General features: G+C 46.1%; 1 protein-coding gene across 3 annotated transcripts; it reads left to right on the forward strand.

Annotated features, from left to right (window-relative positions):
• The first annotated feature begins 684 nt into the window (after nucleotides 1–684).
• On the forward strand, nucleotides 685–22,297 carry LOC147012914 (arf-GAP domain and FG repeat-containing protein 2-like). 3 transcript variants are annotated; one of them, XM_085854272.1, is made up of 12 exons: nucleotides 685–1,009; nucleotides 1,755–1,848; nucleotides 6,026–6,138; nucleotides 6,359–6,449; nucleotides 9,658–9,865; nucleotides 13,906–14,001; nucleotides 15,402–15,693; nucleotides 18,392–18,447; nucleotides 20,706–20,771; nucleotides 20,919–21,044; nucleotides 21,142–21,233; nucleotides 21,336–22,297. In XM_085854272.1, the coding sequence occupies exons 1-12, from the start codon at nucleotides 843–845 to the stop codon at nucleotides 21,390–21,392; spliced, it is 1,458 nt and encodes a 485-aa protein (XP_085710398.1). In that variant the 5' UTR covers nucleotides 685–842; the 3' UTR covers nucleotides 21,393–22,297. The 3 variants fall into 3 exon arrangements, with proteins under 3 accessions (XP_085710398.1, XP_085710400.1, XP_085710399.1); XM_085854274.1 differs by lacking the exon at nucleotides 685–1,009 and adding an exon at nucleotides 1,083–1,651; XM_085854273.1 differs by lacking the exons at nucleotides 685–1,009; nucleotides 1,755–1,848 and adding an exon at nucleotides 3,957–4,620.
• The last annotated feature ends 500 nt before the right edge of the window (nucleotides 22,298–22,797 follow it).

The raw sequence follows: 22,797 nt of genomic DNA on the forward strand, positions 1-22,797 counted from the left end.
ATCTGAGTCTGGGAGGTTCGAGGTTCGAACCCCAGTTGAGTATCTCTGAGTCTGGGAGGTTCGAGGTCCGAGGTCCGAGGTCCGAGGTTTGAGGTTCGAGGTTCGAGGTTCGAGGTTCGAGGTTCGAGGTTCGAACCCCAGCCGAGTATCTCTGAGTCTGGGAGGTTCGAGATTCGAACCTCGGCGGAGTCCTACCAAAGATTCCATTAATGAAACGTACTACCTCGTTGGTTGCCACTCAGCATTTTAAAAGGAAAGATCACAGACAAACAGCCATACATTGACAACCACTGCGCAGGCTTGACGGGTCTAATGCTAATGGATTCTGATGTTACCAACTCTTCCTTTAATGAGGGAAATCATTACAGTATTATGATTATTATTATTGTTATTATAGAAAACTCCACAGAAGGACCTGTTCAAAGGGGCGGGGCAACTGAAGGATTCAAAGGGGCGGGGTAACGGAAGGATCTGATTCAAAGGGGCGGGGCAACGGAAGTTGCGTCATGAGCGTTAACGTCGTTCTCTTTAAACGTTTCACATTATTTAATTGGTCACTACCGGTTTGCATTGATTTATCGGCAGATTTAACGATATATTTATATATAAATTAAAAATTCGATAAAAGAGGGAGGAGGAGGAGAAAAAGAGTGACGTAGTGAGAGGAACGGGAAGAGTGAGCGAAGGAAGGAGGGACGGAGGGAAGGAAGGAGGGAAGGAGGGAGGAGCGGGTGCCGGGTGCGGTGTGTGAACGGAACGGTGTGGTAACAGTGTGCGGTAGTTGGACCGTATTTCGTACAGATCATTGTGGGTCGGACGGTGCACACGGGAGTGAGCTGCTGATGGCGGGTGTGGCGAGGAAGCGCCAGGAGGAGAAAGAACAGCGCGTACTCCGCGACTTGGTGGCTCTCCCCGGAAACCGTCGTTGCTTTGACTGTGACCAGAGGGGACCCACGTACGCGAACATCACCGTGGGAGCGTTCGTGTGCACGGCGTGCGGCGGCCTGCTGTGAGCAAGCACCGCATGACGTCATGACGTCACGGCGCATTCGTCACGTCACGCTGCGCGCGCGCGCGCTACCTTTGGCTGTTTTTATCGGAAATCTAAGTTTACTTTTATCGTCCTTTATGGAACCTTGAAATTGTTTAATGTGATCAAATTGTTAAATCTTAATTGGTTTACATCGCTGGGATTAACACCGAGTAATAACAACCAAGTATCAGGTTGTACATCTCGTTAATTAGGAGCCAATTGTTTATTTTAATGAGATGAAAAGTCCGTCTGGGGGGAGGAAGAAGAATCATTGACTTTCACCTCGAGTATGACGTCACGTTGAGGGTGCAGGTCGTGCGATGTTACCATGGTGTTGTTGTTGTTGTTGTTGTTTTAAACATGGTGATAAAACCCACGTTGTTTTCGGGGACATAATTTTATTAATTTTCCTCTTCGAACCAATAATTGTGTTTTTTTTTTAAAGTAATTTGTGGTGTTTCGTGGGACCCATGATGCACCGCGGTTTCCAGTTCTGTGGTTAAAACCGCTTGTCCTGAAGGTTCCAGCTGGACGTTTCCCTCGGTTTACCCGGCTTCACCCACCACGTTGTCACAATCCGTTGTCGGCCTCGATGACGCTCCATGTTTTCATCACGTGGTACAGTAGTTGTAATAACGTGAAATCATGACGTCATATATCTCTCTATCGTGATGCCGCTACTAACACATGAGTGAATGTGTGGTGGTGGTTGTTGTTGCAGACGTGGTTTGAACCCACCTCATCGCGTCAAATCCATTTCCATGACAACGTTTTCACAGCAGGAGATCGAGTTCCTGCATAACCATGGCAACGAGGTATGTACGTGCCCGAGGGACCAGCCTGGATTGTGGTTTATAAAAGTACCATTTACATTCCAACAACCTTGTTTGAGTGATCAAGATATCGGTGGTAACGGTCGACAAACTGGCCTTTCGTCATTGTCAACGCTGGGATCGGATAAACCGCATGTGGTGATCACTTCCTCTGGTGGTTTTGCTGATGTTGAGCTCCCTTGGTAGTTGCCAGATGTGTGTTTCTCTATCTCTCTCTTTACGGCTGCTGGTTGCATCATTGGTTATGGACGCGGCTATGCCGCTGATGCAGTGCACCTATTACCAGGACACTGGTACTCGTTTTTGCTGACCTCGAAAGGTTGACGGGCTGAGTCAACCCCACCTGGTATTAATTCAGCGGCCAACGGGGCTCAAACTCGGGACCCTAGGATCCCAAGTCAGCCACCCTAACCACGAAGCCAACACCAGGCTCGTCTCCATCTCTCACCAGATTGCTTAATCTGATCATCTCCCGTTCCCTCCATCACTACCCTCCCTCACACCGTACCTTTGTCCTTTAAAACGATTGCTGCCTCATCATTGTGAAATGTCGCTACATTCCGCCCTTATCGGATTGTTATTTACTTGCGCTGTTTGATTGGCACCGTACCCATCGTGCACTGGCGTTTTGACCCTCTATCTGTCCGAAAGTGTTGTTGCCTTTGTGCCGAGGCTGCACGAGAACCTGCCATCTACAGTTGGTGTGATGCACAACACCAAGCCGGCCATCTCTCATCCACGCGCAGTGTCGAACCTTCGTACACACGGTTTTGGCAAAAAGACAATTGTGGAATAAACTTGATTCTTGATCATTCCAAATTCTTAGCCTGTGTGTTGGAGAGATCGGCGAAGCAGCTGAGAATTCAGGCTCATACAAGTTTGAAATTTCAGATTTTACAAAATAACTTCAATCCATCCGGGACATGCCCCACGCCGTGCCGAGGGCGCGCGCACCGGGACATGCTCCACGCCGTGCCGAGGACGCGCGCACCGGGACATGCCCCACGCCGTGCCGAGGGCACGCGCACCGGGACATGCTCCACGCCGTGCCGAGGGCGCGCGCACCGGGACATGCTCCACGCCGTGCCGAGGGCGCGCGCACCGGGACATGCTCCACGCCGTGCCGAGGGCGCGTGCACCGGGACATGCCCCACGCCGTGCCGAGGGCGCGCGCACCGGGACATGCTCCACGCCGTGCCGAGGGCGCGTGCACCGGGACATGCCCGCCGTGCCGAGGGCGCGTGCACCGGGACATGCCCCACGCCGTGCCGAGGACGCGCGCACCGGGACATGCTCCACGCCGTGCCGAGGGCGCGTGCACCGGGACATGCCCCACGCCGTGCCGAGGACGCGCGCACCGGGACATGCTCCACGCCGTGCCGAGGGCGCGCGCACCGGGACATGCCCCACGCCGTGCCGAGGACGCGCGCACCGGGACATGCTCCACGCCGTGCCAAGGGCGCGTGCACCGGGACATGCCCCACGCCGTGCCGAGGGCGCGCGCACCGGGACATGCCCCACGCCGTGCCGAGGACGCGCGCACCGGGACATGCCCCACGCCGTGCCGAGGGCGCGCGCACCGGGACATGCCCCACGCCGTGCCGAGGGCGCGCGCACCGGGACATGCCCCACGCCGTGCCGAGGGCGCGCGCACCGGGACATGCCCCACGCCGTGCCGAGGGCGCGCGCACCGGGACATGCCCCACGCCGTGCCGAGGACGCGCGCACCGGGACATGCTCCACGCCGTGCCGAGGGCGCGTGCACCGGGACATGCCCCACGCCGTGCCGAGGACGCGCGCACCGGGACATGCCCCACGCCGTGCCAAGGGCGCGCGCACCGGGACATGCCCCACGCCGTGCCGAGGACGCGTGCACTGGGACGTGCTGAGTGCGCACATGAGTGTAAAGATACTAGACGGTCAGTTTGGCTGCAAAGATGTGCACTCAGAAACACGAGTTTTGTGGCAATTTAAAAGCATTTTTTTTTTAACTTTGAAACAAATTGCTCTTTGGGTAAGATCAGATTTGAAACCATGCGATTGCTCAAGAGTTGTGAAATTGTTGGGAGACCGAGTGGTTGACAAAGATGGTAGTGTTGGTTTTCTGTACCATTTTGTGCTTCCCCTGCAGTGAGGGCAGGATGCTGGGCATTGTGAAATAGGGCGGCGATCGTGGCTTCGTCTCGTGTTTCAAACGGCTGATTTTTGGACAACAGGAAGGCCAGAAGAGGTGTGGTCAGACACTGCCAGTGGGGAAATGGTGACAGCAGTGGCGATTATAAGTTTGTCTGCTCTCGGTCATTCAGACCTCAACCACGGCGTGAGCTGCGACTTGTGTGTTTTATACGAACAAGTAATTACATCCTCAAGCTTGGTGTTGGCTTAACGGTTGAGGTGGCTGCCTGAAGTTCTTACGGTCTTGAGTTTTTGAGCCCTTGTCATGCTGTTTGATAACACCAAGTGGGTTGACTCATTCTGTCGTCCTTCTGCGGTCAGAAAAATGAGTACCAGCGTACTGGAAACAGGTGGCACTGCGTCTCAGAAAAGGTGCAACCAGCAGCCACAGGCTGCATTCGAAATAATTACATCTACGTCGCTTCGCAAGCTCTGACTCATGGAATAACAAGAATTGTCTTGTTTTGGAGGTTTTATCGGATTGGAAGGGGCCTTAAAAATGTCCTGCGAATGAAATGCAACAGTCAAAGGCCGAGCTTTTTAATTAATTTATTAATTGGTTTTCAATTTGCATACATGGTAAGAAAATAGCTCAAAGTATTTTTTGTATATATACACACACATCTTGTTTTACCTTTGTTTTGGTGTGATTTTGGAGTTTGACTATGAATGCAGTTTCAAATGCCCTGGACTTGAGCTTCCATGTAATCAGAACGTTTTCTCCTGCCAACGTGAGGCCCGTTGTGAAATTTCAACCTGAGCTTGATCGGGAAGGGAAGTGCTGTGTGTGTGCTGTGCGATATTATACATCTTGGAAACTTGTTCCTGATTTAATATCTCTTACATGCAGCAGCTTGAGGAAAGGGCTGGCCCAGTCTGCTAGCCCCGACGTGCCTTTACATTGCCCGCTAGCTCGCAACTCTGGCATTTGGTTTCCTTCCGATTCGAAATCTTTTTGTCAGATGTCAGATGCTAGCACAGGGTGCCAAGGTGTTGGTGTTTTACTGCACCTGCTTTCCTTGTTTGGGTTGTGCTTCGTTTTTCAGGAAGGATAAGGTTTGGCCCTCTTGTTGCCCCTTTCTCCTCTTCCTCCCCTCCCCCCCCACCCCTTGCCCAACCTGTTTACATTGCCATGGTTATTTGCTTCCCAACATTACTCTAGTTAGAACATCAGGTATAATTTTGAGCTGGGTTATCACTCCCATCAGCTGAGTACTGGTCCACAGGACTCACCTTTTGGCCTTGAAAAGGGGGGGGGGGCATGTTTGGTTTGCGCAGGGGGCTTGAGCCAACTTATTTTGCTGCATTGTTCATATGATTTAAAAATAACTGTTTAAATTTCATGCCTTCCACTTTTCACATCGAGGGTGGTGTTGCAACGCTGCTGTTTGTAGTTTTTTAGGGTTTTTTTTGCCAGCTAAAACCAGAAGCATGGGCAGGTGTAGGCTGGAATGGAATGTATGGTATTCAAAGGTACATGGATAATTATGATGTTGAGGCCCAGTAAGGGACTTAACAGGGTTCATTGCACTGTAATAACAAAAAATTAGGTCCACTGGACCTTAAGCTTATCTGGGCCCTGACCAAATGTCACAAATTTGGTGGCATTCTGACTGGTAGGTCTGGAGGGGATTTTTGAAGGAATTTACACAACCGCACTTTCGACACACTTCTGGTCACGTGACCGGAACGAGCTTTGCAGTCCCCGTTACCAGTCGCGAGTGGAACGTTGCTGCCAAATTTCAGCCAGATTGGCCGAGCGGTTTGGCCGGCGAAGTCAAAATAGGAGACAGACAGACAGACAGACAGACAAACAGACGGACGGACGGTACACGATGACGATACCTTTTCTGGAATTCCAATTCCAGAGAAGCTAAAAAAATTTGTTTATACGATCTGAATCAAAATGGGTCGAATTTGATTGGGGGGGGGTAATATCCATCCCGAGCTAACCTTGCACCTTATCCTCCTCATTCCCTGATAGATCTGTCGATCCATTTGGCTGGGATTGTACAAGGATGGAATCCCAACTCCTGATCACCGAGATGCCATGAAAGTGAAAGAGTTTTTACAGGCGAAGTATGAGAACAAGAGATGGTAAGGAAGGTGGTGACAAATGAGTTTTTAATCTCGTGAAAAGATGATTGATCAAATGGCATGTTTTAGAACGTGAGGTAGTGATGTAACCAACACGACAAAGTACAGAGAGTGAATGTCAGGAGGATTCGGTAACTAATCAGAAGGGGTAGAAATCATTGGTTGCTTCGTTGACGGTAACCCATTCGTAATGCGATAAATGTGTCCTTTCATTCTCAAGGTATGTGCCTCCAGAGCAGGCCCGTGTATTGGCTACAGTGACCAAGGGTCAACTCGAAACCACCAAAGGATCCAACAATACCCTCATACAGGTGAATGGATTTGAGTCAAAAACTACACATCTCTCGACAGTTTTTCGAGCCAAAAACACGATTTGTATTCCACCAGCACCAGGAAACTTGCTCACTGCTGGGGAAAAGACTGGCTGGAAACTATGTAAGAACTATCGGTACCATGTTTAACATTGCTTCATTGTGTTGGGGGGCGGGGGGGTGGTTGGTGGAGTGGAGGTGTAAGGTCTTCGACTCTCCCTTGCACCAGATTCCAAGTTCTTTGGTTTTATACATTCTGGTACCTTCGTCCATCTGTATGTAACATTCCGTTTCACCCATTGCTTGGACATTTTGCCTGACTCCACCAACAATTAACACTTGGGCGGGGGAATCATATGGTTGCCACGGGGCTTACTGTTATCAAAGTCAGACGTCTTTGGAGCTGTTGTATTCAATCGCCATGCTCTCCCTATAAATTTTCACTTCATTGTAAAACAACCAAAGCGACAGTTAAAAGGATGCTGATATGCCACAGTGATCAAGGCAGCGGTCTGTTGCCTTGTACACCACCCAAATAACTGGCGTTCTCTCAAGCAGGACTTAAACCCAGGCCATTTCATGATAAAGGTCTTTTGTCCGTGGTCATTATTTGCTTTTTCCGGTGTATATTTGCATGAGGAAGAAGATGATTGTTTAGTGGCACAATAAACAAGACGACTCTCAAACCTGTCTCCCTCCTCCAAATCCTGATGGTGTCTAATCAAATCTGTTTCTGGTGTATGTTCCCCCTCCATCCCCTCCCTTACCTCAAATGGCCGCACTGCTGATACCGCACATGAAAAGGCTTGATCCCTAAACTCCATGTTTGCATCTAAATCTTGTGTCCAAAACCCATCACTTTCTGTACCCACCTTACCCAGTTGCACCCAACTATCCCTGGGCTCCGTCCTTTTCTTCTGACAAAGTGGAGAGTTTGCTGTCAAACCTTGACTCAGATTCTGCAACCGGTTCAGACGGCATCAGCCCACGTGTCCTAAAAACCTGCTCCTCTGCTCTTGCTCACCTTCTCATTTGCTCAAGGTCATCTGCCATCTCCTTGGAAATCAGCAAACATTACTGCCCTGCATAAAAGGTGCAAAAACAGATCCCTGCAACTAGAGACAAATCAGCGTGCTCCCAATCAGCAAGGTTATGGAATCCATCATCGCTTCAGACATTAATTCTTTCCTCTTCTCCAATGGCTTGATTTCCGATCATTAATTTGGTTTCAGACCAGGAAACTCTACTCTGGATATGCTGTTTCTGCTCTCCCAACAATGGATGGAGGTCCTCAATACCGGACATGAAATCAGAGCCCTATCCCTAGACATATCGCGTGTTTTCGACACGATCTGGCACCCTGCCCTGCTTTCCAAACTCTTCCTATGGTATCCAAGGCCATCTCCACTCATGGCTCAGAGACTTCCTCTCCTGTTGCAGTCAACGTGTGGCCCTAAATGGAGTTTTCATCCCCTCTTCCTGTCCAGGCTGGAGTTCCTCAAGGTAGCGTTCTGGGCCCTGTTCTTTTTTCTGGTTTTCATCAATGATCTCTGACTCTGGAAAATCCTCTTTATCTCTTTGCTGATGACTCCACCCTCTGCCGAACCATCTGTCATCCCTCAGACCGGCAAGCAGCAACTTCTTCCTTCTCTGCAGATCTGGATAAAATCACAAACTGGTCCAATACGTGGAACTTGTCTTTCAAGCCGGACAAATCTCACACTCTCTGTCTCTCCGAAAGGACCGTTTGGGGGGGGTTCCAATCTACTTTCTTAAATTCTCTGGAAGAAGTCCTTTCATTCAATCTTCTGGGTCTCACTATCTGCCATGATCTTTCCTGGGAAAGCCACATTTCCAACCTGGCCTCCAAAGTCAGTCGCTGACTGGGAATCGTCCGTCGTGCAAAGTCCTTCCTCGGCCCACCTGAGTTCCTGACCACTTACAAAGCTTTCGTCCGCAGCCTGATGGAGTACTGCTCTCTCATCTGGGCTGGTGGTCCTGCCTCCCACCTTTCCCGGTTTCACGCTGTGGAAACCAAGGCATTCAGGATCATTGGTATCTCCCGCGATGAGGCTGAGTCTTTGGGCTTCTCACCGCAGGCAGGTCGGTGGTTTTTGTCTTCCACCGTCTTCTCTCTGGTCTTGCCCGCCCCTGCTCTGTCTTAGATTTGACCCCCCCCCCCCATATTTCTGCAGGGTGCTCAAGGTTTGCCAGCAACCCCCTTCTGGTAAAACTACCAAAATCAAGAATCCTCACCTTCACTTTCATTCCTCTTTTTTTCCCCACCTTTGGAATAAACTCCCACATCTCTTCAATGCCGTTCTTCCCTCCTGGTCTTCAAAAGAGCTGTTCACCACCACCTCCTATTCTCCCCCATCCAAAACCACGATCTTTTCTACCCCTATTAATCCACCCCAAACCCCCCTCCAAATTCCCTGCCTTCCTACCTGAAAGTTTGCTGTCGTGTAATGTCCTGAAAGTCCCTGTGGTGTCCATCTTGTATACCCCGTGTTCCCCACCCCATCCCTCTCCCTTCCACAGATCTCCGAATGTCTGTTCCCCACTGTTGTGTCCTTCCTTCTCCTGCCCTTCTTGTCTCCTGTTGTGCATTGTGTTAGCTCCCATCTGAGCCTCGATAATGCATACAAAAAAAAAAATTTGATCTGTTTATGGTGACATCTTGTGGGATTGAGAGTTGGAGAGGCGGAGGCATTGGGGGTGGTGGGTGGTGGGGGGTGTGATGAGAGGTGAGGACTTGGTACGATTTTACATTGTGTGCTCAAGTTCACCCAAACCTATGGGAAAATGATTATTTTTCAATCGGACAAAAAAAAAACCTTTACCCGGGAGGTGTATATGCAACAGACCGCTGCTTGATCACTCCTGAAATTATTAAAAAAAATTTCCTTGCTGTTACATGTACATAACCTCCCATTTTTGAGTTCTTTCAACTAGCTCAAGAATAAAAGGTTTGTTTATTAATTTTATTGTATTTTTTTACCACTGGCTTCTGCTAGTTGTCGATTAAAAGGTTGTAACAAGGTAAGTTGCTCCATTTTATATGATAAGGTTATCAAAACTTGTGTTCTTGATTATAATGATTGGATGAAATGATGCCGTCATAGAGTGAAAATTAATTAACCTTGAATGTTGTCATTTTACTGTTCACTCATAACGCCTTCTGCTTGCATCTGCTGTGTTTTCCCAGCAACCGGCGATTTCCGTTCGTCCTATTGGTCAAACGTCCAAACCTCATCCATCAAAACCTTTTCCCATTGCAACCAGCCTTCCTGCTCCCGTTGCTGCCACTGGTGCGCAGGCCTCCTCTACCTCCAACCTTGACCTTTTAGCCGATTTGGGCAGCTCTTTTGCACCCCCAGCTATTGGTCCATTTCCCCAAAAGATACCAAGTGCAGGTGAGGAGCTCATGTTGGTGCAAAGGTCAGATATTTGATTTAATGCCGTTTGGATCAGAGCAACGGGCAGAGTTTTTTGCCGTGAGGCTTCAGGCATTGGAGTTTACCATTTGCACCATCTTGAATCTTATCGCTCATTTATTTATTTTTGTACACTCTTTCCATGCCGTGAGCATTTCCCCCCCCACCCCCCCCCTCTGAAATGTACAATTGCAATCATGAAATGGAGATTGTTTTTAGATTTTTGTTTTGTTTAAATTTGGTCAACTTCTGAAGAACTAGTCCTTCAACATGGGTTAATTCCTCCAGAATTTTATTATTGTGATTCGTAATATCCACTGCCACTGGGAGGGCTTTACTTTACACATTTAAACCTGGCTGGGTGATCAGGGTGAAGGGAGAATTATTGTTGTCCCCTCACTCTCAACCCCCAGGACTTAAAACAAACAAAATAAACCAAAAGGTGACCACGTGTGACTTCTTTAAGGTCACACTGAGGTGAACAGAGCTGCTATCCACCAGGAGCGACTCCTTGAGGAATATCTGCCTATGAGAGATTCCGATGAGAATCGTTCTACAGAGTAACCATGAAAAATATGCTTTTGCCTCATAACATCACCAAATGACGTCATAATGTCTCAAGCTTGACATATCTAGAAAGCACTCATCGAGGTGTTCAATTTGAGGTACTACACGATATGGTTCCTAAAACTTGAAAATTTGACCTTGGGGTCAAATATGTTTGACCTGAGGTGCGAACCATGAAGGTCAAGGCCAATCGCCACCAAAAATTAATCAGCTGAGCGCCAGACCATGGACTATATTCCAATGAAGTTTGAAGACGATCCGATCAAAATTACTCAAAAAATAAGGGTTTCGTCGACTCCCCTGATTTGCGACAAAGTGACCTTGACCTTTGACCTTGACCTTCAAAATTTTATGCGCTGAAAGGGACCTCTGTAGGCCTCTGATATGCGAAGTTGAAAAAATTTCCAATGATAACTGTGCTCTGCAGAATTTTTTATACGTGATTACAGACAAACAAACAAAAAACATACAAGCTGACTAACATATCTTGCAAAAACTTCGTTTTGGCAAGATAAAAAAATATATATATATTTCCGTCCCCTGAAATTCTTCCTGCACGCAGTCTGAGCAGTTAATTCATTCTGTTCAGGAGTGCATAAAATATCAAAAAAATGCAGATGTGAGGCTCAGGGAAGAGGAGAATACTACAAGGTAAAAGCTTGACCAACAGAATGGAGAACCAGCAGATAAACACTCGTGTCATTGTGAAGCAATGTCAGGCAATAAAAAGTCAGGAAGTCGCTCAGTGTTGGGTGTGGAGAGAGGGGGGGGGTGAGGCATTGAGGTCAAAGGGCAAGAAGGAAGAGCACAAGGTGAACAGGGACTGCACCTCACCAAAAGGGTCACCACAGAAGTGGACGGGAGGATTTGCCAACCATTACCTGGGGCTGGGTACAGTGAGTGCGGGAAATGTTAACGGATTGATGTAAGGCTCATTATGGAACTTGTACATAAATTACTGGCAGGACAGACGTTGTTCAACACTGGTGTACTCTTTGTCCTGGCAGCATGGTACAGTACACCGAGGGTATTTACATTTCAGCCATCTTGTCTGGCTGTATTAGATTACTGACCAGACTATAAACTGTTGAATTGGTGCTTCGCAGGCAGGGTGTTGCATCTCAAACTGCACCGTCCCTCGGATGGACAATAAGTGCGGTGGCCCATCTGATAGCATTAGCATCTGGATGTTGAAGATTCCAAGGTGTATTTTCTAAATACTATGTGAGTTGGCAGCATTATACTCCTCCAAATCCATAAATGATTGGCCTAACCGACAGCAGGTGTGCATCAATGATGCTACCAGCAGCCACATGCTGCATTTGAGGGGATTACAAGGACATTTTTCGATAAGACTAACACAGTATGCAGGGTTGACCCAATGTCATGATCCATCGACTTTGATGGGAACATGAGATTGGCCACTCATGCCAAGCCTTCAACCTGCACCATTTTTGGCTTATCTGGAATTAGAATGCCAGATAAGGTATTGTCATCGTGCACCGTCCGTCTCTCTGTTCGTCTCCTATTTTGACTTTTCCGGCCAAACCGCTGGGCAGACACTGCTGAAACTTGGCAGCAACGTCCCGCTTCTGACTAAAGGAGATCGCAAAGCTCGTTCCGGTCACGTGACTAAGCAGTTCATAATTGTGGATTGAGGAAATTCTTTCAAAAATCTTTTTCTCCAGACCCACCAGTCACAGTGCTACCAAATTTGGGTTACATTAGGCCAGGGTAGGGATGTTAACTTGTGGATGTCATGCCGATCACACGATTGGAAGTGTCAAAATGGCCAACTTGGTCAATTTTTGAGTAAAATCGGGTAAATTCCTTCAAAAATTTTCTTTTCCAGACCTACCAGTCAGAATGCTACCAAATTTGGGTGACACGAAGGCCAGGGCTCAGATAAGCTCCAGGTCCAGTGGTCCTATTTTTGTTTTTAATGTCAAAGGTAGATTCTAAGGGTTTATTTATTTACTTTTTAATAAAACATTCCATTAAATCAAATGAATTGAGAATCGATTTAACCTTACAATTTGACTTTGATTTTCAAAAGTGAAGATTAATCAAAATGTTTCTCTGCCCCTCGTACTGTTTTCTTGTGGCTGGCACTATCCTTCAATGTACCAGTATTTTTAGTTTTTATTGTGCAAATCAGTGAAATGGTCACATGACCACATATACCATGAGATCTCACACTTACAGAGACAGTATTATAGATAAATTGTAAACGAAGAAAAATACTTTTCAAGTTCCACTTTTTTGGGGGGGAGGGCTTTTTTTTGACCATAGAGAACACAATCATGATAAAGATTAATTAGCCTTTAAAACTCTACGTGAATCGTTCTTATGAAGGGGACGCATAAACAGTTTTATGTTGGTAGATATATTTTTATTTCTCCCCTGACGAAGTCGCCGGTGCCATGTTTACGTGTTGTCTGTACGTCTGTCTCTGCTAATTTTCAGTTTTATCTGCAACTGCTTATCCGATTGACAATTTTCGCCACTGGTGTGACTGATTACTCATGTAGAATGTTTTGATGACAATTATGGCCTCATTGATCATATGGTGTGGCATCTATGTTGGAAAAAAGGAAAAACTTTGGACATCTGCATCTCTGAAACCACTCCATGGAAAAAAATTGAAACTTGGCACCTGTCAAGTACTCCCCATGGGAAAAAAGTGATGATTTTCATTATTTTTGATGTCATCGGTGGCTTCATCATGATGTCAAACTATCTGATCGGTATGAAAATTTGAGGGTCATCTTGGGCTAAATTGTATGTAGGGGGAGGGGGGGGGACATGGTTCAGGGGTATCAGTCACATGGTTCAGCAGCCATATTGTTTTAACATAAAAACCTTCAAAAAATCTTCCCAAACAGCTGAATAGATCGAGGCGAAACTTTACTGATATGATCGATCCTAACCATGAGGAAGAAAAAGTTCTCCATCGATGATGTCGTAGGTCACTTGGTTTGGCAGCTCTGATTGTAATTTTTTTTGGAAGAAACATTTAAAAATCTTATTCTCCAGAACGACTTGACAGATCGAAGGGAAACTTCACCCACATGTTCCCCAAGTCTTGGCAATACCAGGGTGTTCATGAATAATTAATAGGTCACATGGTCTGGCAGCCTGATTGTATTGAATGAAAATCTTAATTATTTCTCTTGAAATGCTTCAAAAATTGATGTGAAACGTCAGTTATGATCTAATAGTCATGGGGAATGTACGTTTTAAATTTCAACCTGATCGGATGCATGGTCTGACGGCCAGAATTATTTAATATTTTGAATCTGGGTTCAGGGATTGAAATCCAATTTGGTACACGTTTGTATAATGTGGGTGGAGGCATATCTCTGGCATCGTCTATGAGTGCACTAGTTTTTTATTTTTATTTTTATCGAAGATGTTTAGCAAGCCTCATAATGCTGTTTGCTCCCTGCTAGGTGCTTCTAGATTTGATTTGTTTGCGACGCCAGGAAGCACCGTAGACTTTGGAGCCTTTGTGAAAACGAGTCAATCGTTTCCAACTCTCATTAAAGGTCAGTTCTTGGGTGAAGAGGCATTCTGCAAAGACTCCTGGGATAACAAGGGAATTCTCATCACCTGTATTCGGTCCAAGATTTTAACCCTAACGGCGTACCGAGCCTTCGGAATGTGACGGATGGTACGCGCTGTTTCCAGGATTGTTTTCTCTTCAAACCACATTAGGTTGGTTTCCTCATTTGAATAACTATAATGTAGTGGTTAAGTGAGTTGCATGTTCATCTGGAATGTTAATGGTTTTGACTCATTATTTTAAATAAGAAAAATAACACACCCACCCAACGTAGACATTCCATCGAGTTTGCATCTCTATAAATTTTGTAAAATGAACTCTAAGTATACTTACTTGTTCCTGTTTCTTGTGAAAGTCAAACTTGGTGCAATTTCTCAGTGAGCTGTTTTTTTCTTTTTTCTCTCTCTGCAGTCTGCTCAAAGAGCCAAAACATAGCAGTGGAAAGTGGGGTTGGTGGGGGGTGGAGGGTGGAGACACAACTAACAGCATGATAGAGGGGACACTTGGAGGAAAAACTGGGGAGGGGAAAATTATGAGCAATTTGGAAGGGGTCCCGAGGTCCCCCCAAGGGGGGGGGCAGGGAGGGTAACCTGGATAATAGCTGAAACAAGGGAATAAGGGGAGACTGGGAATTAAACAAATGGAATAAAAAAGGAGTGGGGGGGGGAATGAACCTGGAAAGGGTGTGGGGAGGGTTAATGAGGGTATAAAATATGAGTATGGCTGGAGGAGTGGGGGAGGAGGGTTACCTGAGATGGTGGTGAACAGCCATCTTAAAGCCCTTGAGGGAAAATTAGAATTGAACAAACTGGGGCACTTGTTTCCACAGGTAAGATGAACAAATGAATGGAGGTGAGCAGTGAGCCCAGATTTTGGGAGTTTTACTCGAAGTGGGTACTCATATACCACATGCACCTCGAGAAACCCGGGGAAGAATGGGGGGTTTCGAGCATGGAAAGGGGCAGAGGGTACAAAAATCATGGTGGTGGAACAGGCCACCGACCTATCTGCGATTTGAAAGTAACAGGCCGAGAGCTTTCATCTTGGAAGATGCCAATGATTTTGAGGCCCTTGGGCAACCCGACATATATTTTAAATTTATTACATTAAACAATCACTGCGTTGAACTTTAGGTTATTTACACATTTCTCTCCATTGGGGAGAAAAGGCTTTTAAAATGTACTTTCTGTTCCCACAATCATTCCCTCAACTGGGGCCGATTTGGTGGGAGTTTCATTAATTGAGGGATTTGACTTGACCAATCGTAAGTTTAAAACAAATGCATATGCAGATTCATTTTCCTTTCAATCTCCACTGACACGTCTGTCCCAGAGACTGTTTTGCAATAATTAATTTTTCTCCCTTACCCACTTCTTTTCATAGCCCCCACAACCACATCCTTTGACGCCTTCCCACGATCCTCGTCACAAGGCCCCGGATCGTCGGCCGCAATCGCAAACCAATTTTCGGACAAGTATGCCGTCTTTGCAGAGCTTCAGGGAGTCTTTGGCTTATCTCAGGCGGCCCCTGTGACCGCCGGCGCTGCGGACACATTCCCGTCCTTCTCCAATTCCTTTGGTCCATCCCCTGTGGCTCCGCCCTTTGGATCGATGGCTTCATCTGCGGCGACGACAGGTGTTTTCAGACAGGGGTTGGTTTCCACGGCTGCAGTCAGGTGAGGCTGAGGATTGTGTGGTTATGATGTGCAATAATTTGGGGCAAACAGGAAGATCGAGTGGGTTTTTGGACATCAGAGACTTCTCTGACTGCACATCTCAATGAATGTGGGCTTTGATGCCACTTAAAATAGTCATCTTGTTAGTTTTTTGTATATAATTAATAAATGGCATGTCAGACAATGCAGTTTTCAAAAAATTTCCATCAGAACTAATGCAGGGTAGAGGGACACTTGGAGGAAGAACTGTGGAGGGGAATATTGAAAGGGAGTGGGGGAAGGGGGGATGTAATACCTGGATAATGGCTAAAACAAAGGAAGAAGGGGAAAATGGGAATTGAAGAAATGGAATAAAAAAGGAAGGGGAGACACCAACCTGGAAAGGGCTCTGTTCTGTTCTGTTGCGTTTGGTTGCCAGTAGCTATCATTTCTTGGAAGTACGGCTGTGCTACTGATGCTGTGCTTCTGATGCTGTGCCCCTCTACCAGTACACTGGTACTCATGTCGCTGACTTCAGAGGGATGATAGGCTGAATCAACCCTACCTGGTGTTGATTCAGCATCCAATGGAAAAGAACTCAGGACCCTAAGATCCTAAGCCAGCCACCCGAACCGTGAAGCCAACACCCAGCTGTCGAAACGGCTTGGGGAGGGTTAATGAGGGTATAAAATGAGTATGGGGGGAGGGTGTCTTTCCTGAGCTTGTGATGAACAGCCATCTTAAAGCCCTTGAGGGAACATTAGGATTGAACCCTTATGGGTGGGGTGGGTTAAAGGAAGTCCAATGATAAATTTGATACCATGACTAGTCTGTCCATCCATCCATCCATTGGGACCATACTCTGTGCAGAGCGTTGGTGCTGCCTAAGCAGTCTCCTTGGCTATTGGGCACAATCCTGGATGGGTCGCCACTCCGACGCAGGACACCAGCAAGCTGGAACTCATTTTGCTGACCTCGGAAGGATAACAGGCAGAGTCAACCCCACCTGGTATTAATTCAACGGCCGAGGGGGAGTTGAACTCAAGATCCTAGGATCCCAAGCCCACCACCCTAACCATTAAGCCAACACCAGGCATAGGACGAGTCCATCGAACATCTATAGAAGGAACTGACAGGAAGAGGCCACTTGGTCCATCATGCATGTGCTACAACATTCAATCAACCATTTGTCAATGAGTGGAGGTGGAAGGGAGGAATGAAGAGAAAAGTGAGGCAGGAACAAGGACATCATCAGGGTATTGATATTTTGGGTTGTGAAAGGAAAGGATTTTTTTTTTGTCTACATGTTCAAGGCTCATGGAAGAACAAGAGCAGAATGGAAAGGGGGAAACCACCAGCAGAGTGGAAGTGAGAGATCAAGGAAGAAGGACACATGGGAGTGAATGAGCTGAATTGAATGGCATCTGGGGAATGAAATACCTGCAGCACAATCACCCATTCATACCCATGGTACCAACCTACCAGTCTTGCCAATGTCTATGGACGTCTGTGTCCCTAATGCTTCTTGGTACATATCTATTCTATTCCTGTCTTTTGTTTCACACAGCTCAGGCCTTGACTCACTTTTAAGCTTTGCAAGAAAATGTACAGGTGGTCAAGACTGGAGTATCCCAAGGTGGTGGTCTAGGTCCTGTCTTACTCCTAATCTTCATTGACCTCTGACTCTGGAAAGATCCCCTTTATCTATTTGTTGATGACTCCAACCTCTGCTCTGACATCACTCATCCTTCAGACAGGCTGCAGCATCTTCCCTCTCTTCAGATCTTAAAAAAAAAAAAAATCACAAGTTAGTCAAGACTTGGAATGTCTTTCAATCCTGACAAATCTCACTCACTGTCTCTATGAAAGGACTGCATGGCAACCCCCCTCCATCTACTTTCTTAATTCCCTTGAGAAAGTTCAGTCATTAAAACTCTTGGGTCTCACTATCAGCCATGACCTTTCTTGGACAAATCGCATTTCTAAGTTGGCTTCCAAAGCCAACCGCTCACTGGGCGTCCTCCGTCATGCAGTCTTTTCTTTACACACCCGAACTCTTATCAACTCGCAAGACCTTCATCCGCAGTTTGATGGAGTACTGCTCACTCCTCTGGACTGGTACCTTTGCCACCCCACACCTTGCCCATCTTTTCACCATAAAGGCCTTCAAAATCATTGCTATCTTCCGTGCTGAAGCTGAATCACTGGACTTGTTACCCTCACATTGCAGATAGGCGTGTGGCCTGCCTTCTGCTCCCTCCTTTCTGCCGTGCACCCTGTCCACCCCACCCTTCCAGGTTTCTAAAGGGCCTACATGGTTTGCCAGGAACCCATTTCTGGGAGAAATCCCATAATCCTCCACTCATTTGTTCCTCCTCTTCTCCCTTGTAGAACAAACCTGCCTGTCCAATCTAAATCTCCCTTCCAGAGCTTCAAGATGGCTGTTCACCTTCTCAGGTCACCCCCCCCCCCCATCAATACTCATGATCTTTACAAGGCCTTCACTCTCAGTTGTATAGAAAGAGCCTCAACTGTGTAGAAAACAAATTGCTGACATAAACTGAAGTGGATAAAAAGAAAAAAAGGCACATGTTAATATCTTTGTACGGTATTCCCCTTTTGATTAAGATCATTGTGGTGGTTTAATCCTTCTGTCAAAGCATTTGTTGAACTTTTCTCCTTCCTCAACTTATGAAATCTTTCACCTCTGACACCACAGCACGATGGCTAGTCATCATCCTCTTCCTGCTGGGGGGTTGACTTCATCGAGTACAGGTCAGCAAATTGTCTTTTTTGGTGTGGGGGGGGGGGTGGAGGAGGAGGTAGAGGTAGAGGTAGAGGTAGAGGTAGAGGTAGAGGTAGAGGTAGAGGTAGAGTCCCTCTATAGAAGTTGTGACGTGTCTGGAAAATTCTGGTCATGTGGTCTGTGTGCGGCATTTCGTTTCCATTCACTGTGAACAATATTCATCGCTTGCGTTATTTGTACATTGGATGATGCTGGATACTTCGAGACTCAAATGGTTACGTTCTTATAAAATGATGGGATGTTGTGCCTTTGGTTGCACCAATCTGTCACAAAAGGGATTCAGAATGTACATGGATTCCCTGCAGATGGGGAAAGTTATTCTTAGAGACGGACAGACTTTGGAGATGTTTGCGTCCCAGGTAAGTTGTAGTCCCATGTGTGTGGCGCTGTAGTTGGCAGTTGGGGATAACTTGTAAAAAGATGAATCGTCGAAACATCTGTGAATAATTTGACACATCAAGAACATCCTGACAGTTTCTTCTAAGTAAACTCCTCACTTGTGTCTCACATGTTAGTTTACTTGAATTGGTCAAAGAGCTGCATTTAACATTGGTTAACACGTCGGTCCATGACCTGGTTAACGAGACATTTAATGGGAATGTTTTCAGTGGCACAGTACTTGTGTTAAAACAGATATCCCCTTCACTGATGGCTCATGTCCATTTTAAAGTAGCCCTCTCATTACCTCTGCCATCAAAGGTGAAGGGGGTTCTGTTTTCACCCCTCCCTGTCCGTCTTACTTGTAAAATCGAAGATTTAAAAAGTATTTTGGCGAGTCGATTTTGTTATTCTGCTTGTCGCCGACATGTCAATTTTTCACCGATCTTCACGAAACTTCATCACATGGTAGTTTGTCATAAGGAAGATGCCTATTGTTTTTGATGTCAAAAGGTCAACCTGGCCCAAGGTGAACAACTAAGGTGGTGTTTCTAAAATCCTCAATCTTCATCCGATTGACTTAAAATTTGAAAAGGGTTTGCATATTTGGTCATTTAATTCAACTATTTTTGAAGTCAAATTTGTTTTATGGATTTTGTAAGTATCGTGCTCTGCTCGACGACGTCTCGTTATTCTGTTTGTGTGCAGGATATCTCAAAGTTGTGGGTGGATTCAGATGAAACGTGGTGGATAGGTTGTGTGTAACAGACGAATCGATTTGATTTTGGTGAAGATCCGAATCCGGATACAAGAATTATTTCATTTTTAAAGTGATCGAGCCAAGAACGATACATAGCCTGATATTTCAAAAATGTGTTGGGCCTGATGTGTTCTCGTGGATCAGGCATTGCATGGCAGAGTGTGCCCTTCGAGTTCCTTCAAAAATTTTTTCTTTCCTGTTCCATTCAATTGCAAAGAAAAACTTTCCGTAGAAATATCAAGGGATGGACTCGAGGTAAACACGAGTCACTTAGCTGTGTAGCTTGGGTTCAAATCCTGACAAGGCTGTAAACTATCACCTGTGTTTCACAGGTAGGGTGGGTCATTCATCGATGTGCATGCTGTCTTCCATCATTAGTTGGTGGGTGTTAAAGATCCCATGGTGTCCTTTGCCAAGAGGCGAGTTGTCACTGAAATCCTGGTCAAATTAAATTCCGACCCTAACTGCTGAAGGCAATGGCATCCCACCCAAGCATCACCCTTGCCAAGCAGCCAAGGATCTGACTTGAGGAAGAGCACACAATCGATTGTCACAAGCTCTCTCACAATTATCTTTTCTATTCTGTACTCTTGATGGTGTGCACATCTCACATGGATGGGATGCTTCCATTTGTTTTTCTCTTTCAAATTTCTGTATTTATCACAACCTGTGTTTCTTCTACTCACTCGCTCCACACGCCTCAAATTAGGCACTCGTGTTGACCTTGACTTGCACATTACATTACATTACATTACGCCATGGTTTCTGCGATGTGTTTTAAGGTTAAATCAATCCTGTCTGACTCATTGGAAGAACGAAAATAAAGCATTAAGTAATATAATCTTCCGTTGGGTACAAAGAAAGCTTGATTAGAAAACGGACACTTTACGTTTCACACACAGTGGGCACAGGTTTGGTGTGCCAAACTCTATGGAAACAAAATGGCTTCAAATTGCAAGTTGTCACTACTCTTAGTATATAGGGACTTGGTTGTGGAAGAAGGGAGGTGGGGGGGGTGGGGTGGGGTGTGTTAAGACTGAAGGTGATTTTGATATTTGTGCATTTGCCCTTTTCACCTGAAACCTGCAGGTATGATAAATCCCTTTGCTGGAGCACCAGTTTCAACAGGAGCTTTTGGTTTGTTCACCAATAACGGTAAGATTTTGTTTGTTTGTGTGGTTGAGATTTTGGTTTTTAATCAATGGTATTTTGTTTGACACGACTATCACGATCAGGTTTAAAACCAGCCAGTGAACCGGTTTTTTTTTTTCCCCTCTCTCATGACATTGCTTTCCCCTCCAGGGTTTGCTTCCCAAAGCTCAGTGGCATCACCTTTTCCTCAGACCGCTGCCCAGCCAGGACAGGGTTTTTCACAGCCATTTGATCTAAGCAGGGCTCCTGTGGCTCCTGCACAAGTGCAAACCAATGGTAAGCAATGAAATGCCTTGAGAGGTTGAAGTAAAATGAAGATTCTCCAAGCAAGGTGTTGCAGAACCTGTGCTCAATTGTACACTGTCCCACACAGGCTTCACATTTGGCTTTGGACAACCACATCCAGGAGGTACTGCATTCCCTATGGGCAACTCTGGCATCTCCACTCAAGGCAACCCTTTCATGGTGAGTGCAACGTGCCGTGGTTCGGGCAGCGAGTGTGATGGGCTGTGGCTGGGCCGGTGAGCGTGATGGGCTGGCATGCATGCGTGTTTTTTTTTTCTGTAGGGAGGAATGGGCATGATGCAAGCTTCCCCAGCTACATCAACAAACCCATTCATGTGAGAACCATGGTCCATGGGAGGGCAAATATGGATAAGACCTTGGGCAAGATCTGTGGAAGCCACCACAAGGAAGGAAATTTTTTTCTGCTGGTGATTGACAGTGCACACCTAAACTGAGGGACTGCAAGTGTAAATAGGTGGTGGGGGGTTCGGTCAGTGTCAGAGGGTACACATTGTACACACAAGTGGAATTATTTTCTTTTCCATCCTTTACATCACACCCCCACACGATATCCGAGAATTGATTTTAATTTCGGCACCCCCACCCTTTAAATTCTCAGTTGCTGTGCTAAGATTTGCTATTCACCCTCTTACCCCTGCTAATGTAGTTCCTCATTCCTTTATTAAATGACCATTCCTCTGTGCCCCTCACCACTCACATCCATTTTCCTGCCTTTGCCTTCCTTACTTTTTTTTTTTTACCCTTCTGCTGACTATTCTTCCACTTCTCCCAGACTATTCCAGCCTTTCTATTATCCAGCCATCGAATCTTGCTGAGCTCTGAGTCCGTTCCTTGAGGGCATGGTTTGTCATTAGTCATTTTGTTCATTTCCCATCCATCCACCTCTTCCCCCACTCGACCTCCAACCTATCTCGTGCTTTTTCACAAATCCTCAGCCCGTTGACCTTGCACAATGTGTCACTTGGTTTTGGTTCAATTGTTATTGGTTTGTGGCTCATGGTTTGTGGACATGCATATTTCAGCGTATTGTATCATGATTATTGCACTTATTGTGGGAAAGGAAAATATTGAATCCTCAGATCCCACACCAGGGCAGGCCTTCTGTTTCACGGTCATGTGACATTTTAAAATTCTCTGCATGCATGTTTGTCAATGGGGAAAATGGAGTTTGAGTATGAGATTATTTTTAAGTGTAAAATAAAAACCTCGAATTTTGCTGGAAATTGATTCTTGTTTAGTTGCTGTCCTCCTGGGTGGGTTCATCTCGGATTCAGAGCATTCTCAAACCACCTTGGTTTCTTTATTTTTACACATTGGAGTTAAACAGTCACATGAGAGACAATGAATGAGTTGGTACTTAAAATTTATTTTTAACCTCAATATTGTTCCATCAACCTTGTGTGTAAACCAAACTTTAAAGTCTCTACTTACTGCTCTTGTAATGATGCATCTGAAACCTGTTGCAATCATATATCTACAATATAAATGGCAGTCTGTCTGTCTGTGTTTGTGTAACCAATAAGCTCCTTGATCAGTGAACCGTTCTTGATGAAACTTTACACATATATCGACCCAACATTCAGCTCCAGGATGCGCTAAATGGCTTTCCATAAAAATGAAAAAAAAATTATCTACTATATAAATGGCAGTCCTTCTGTCTGTCTGTTTTGTGACGAATAAGCTCCGAGACCAGTGAACCGATCTTGTTGAAACTTTACACATA

The sequence above is a fragment of the Eptatretus burgeri genome, chromosome 14, assembly GCF_056783735.1.
Source record: "Eptatretus burgeri isolate ZD-2024b chromosome 14, Ebu_testis_v1, whole genome shotgun sequence".
Taxonomy (NCBI): domain Eukaryota; kingdom Metazoa; phylum Chordata; class Myxini; order Myxiniformes; family Myxinidae; genus Eptatretus; species Eptatretus burgeri.

Excerpts from the sequence above, each read along its gene's own strand:
- LOC147012914 (XM_085854272.1), top strand. The coding sequence starts at position 843 with ATGGCGGGTGTGGCGAGGAAGCGCCAGGAGGAGAAAGAACAGCGCGTA. Across the intron at positions 15,694-18,391 it reads GTTTCCACGGCTGCAGTCAG|CACGATGGCTAGTCATCATC; the intron begins GTGAGGCTGAGG and ends CTGACACCACAG. Across the intron at positions 18,448-20,705 it reads GTTGACTTCATCGAGTACAG|GTATGATAAATCCCTTTGCT; the intron begins GTCAGCAAATTG and ends TGAAACCTGCAG.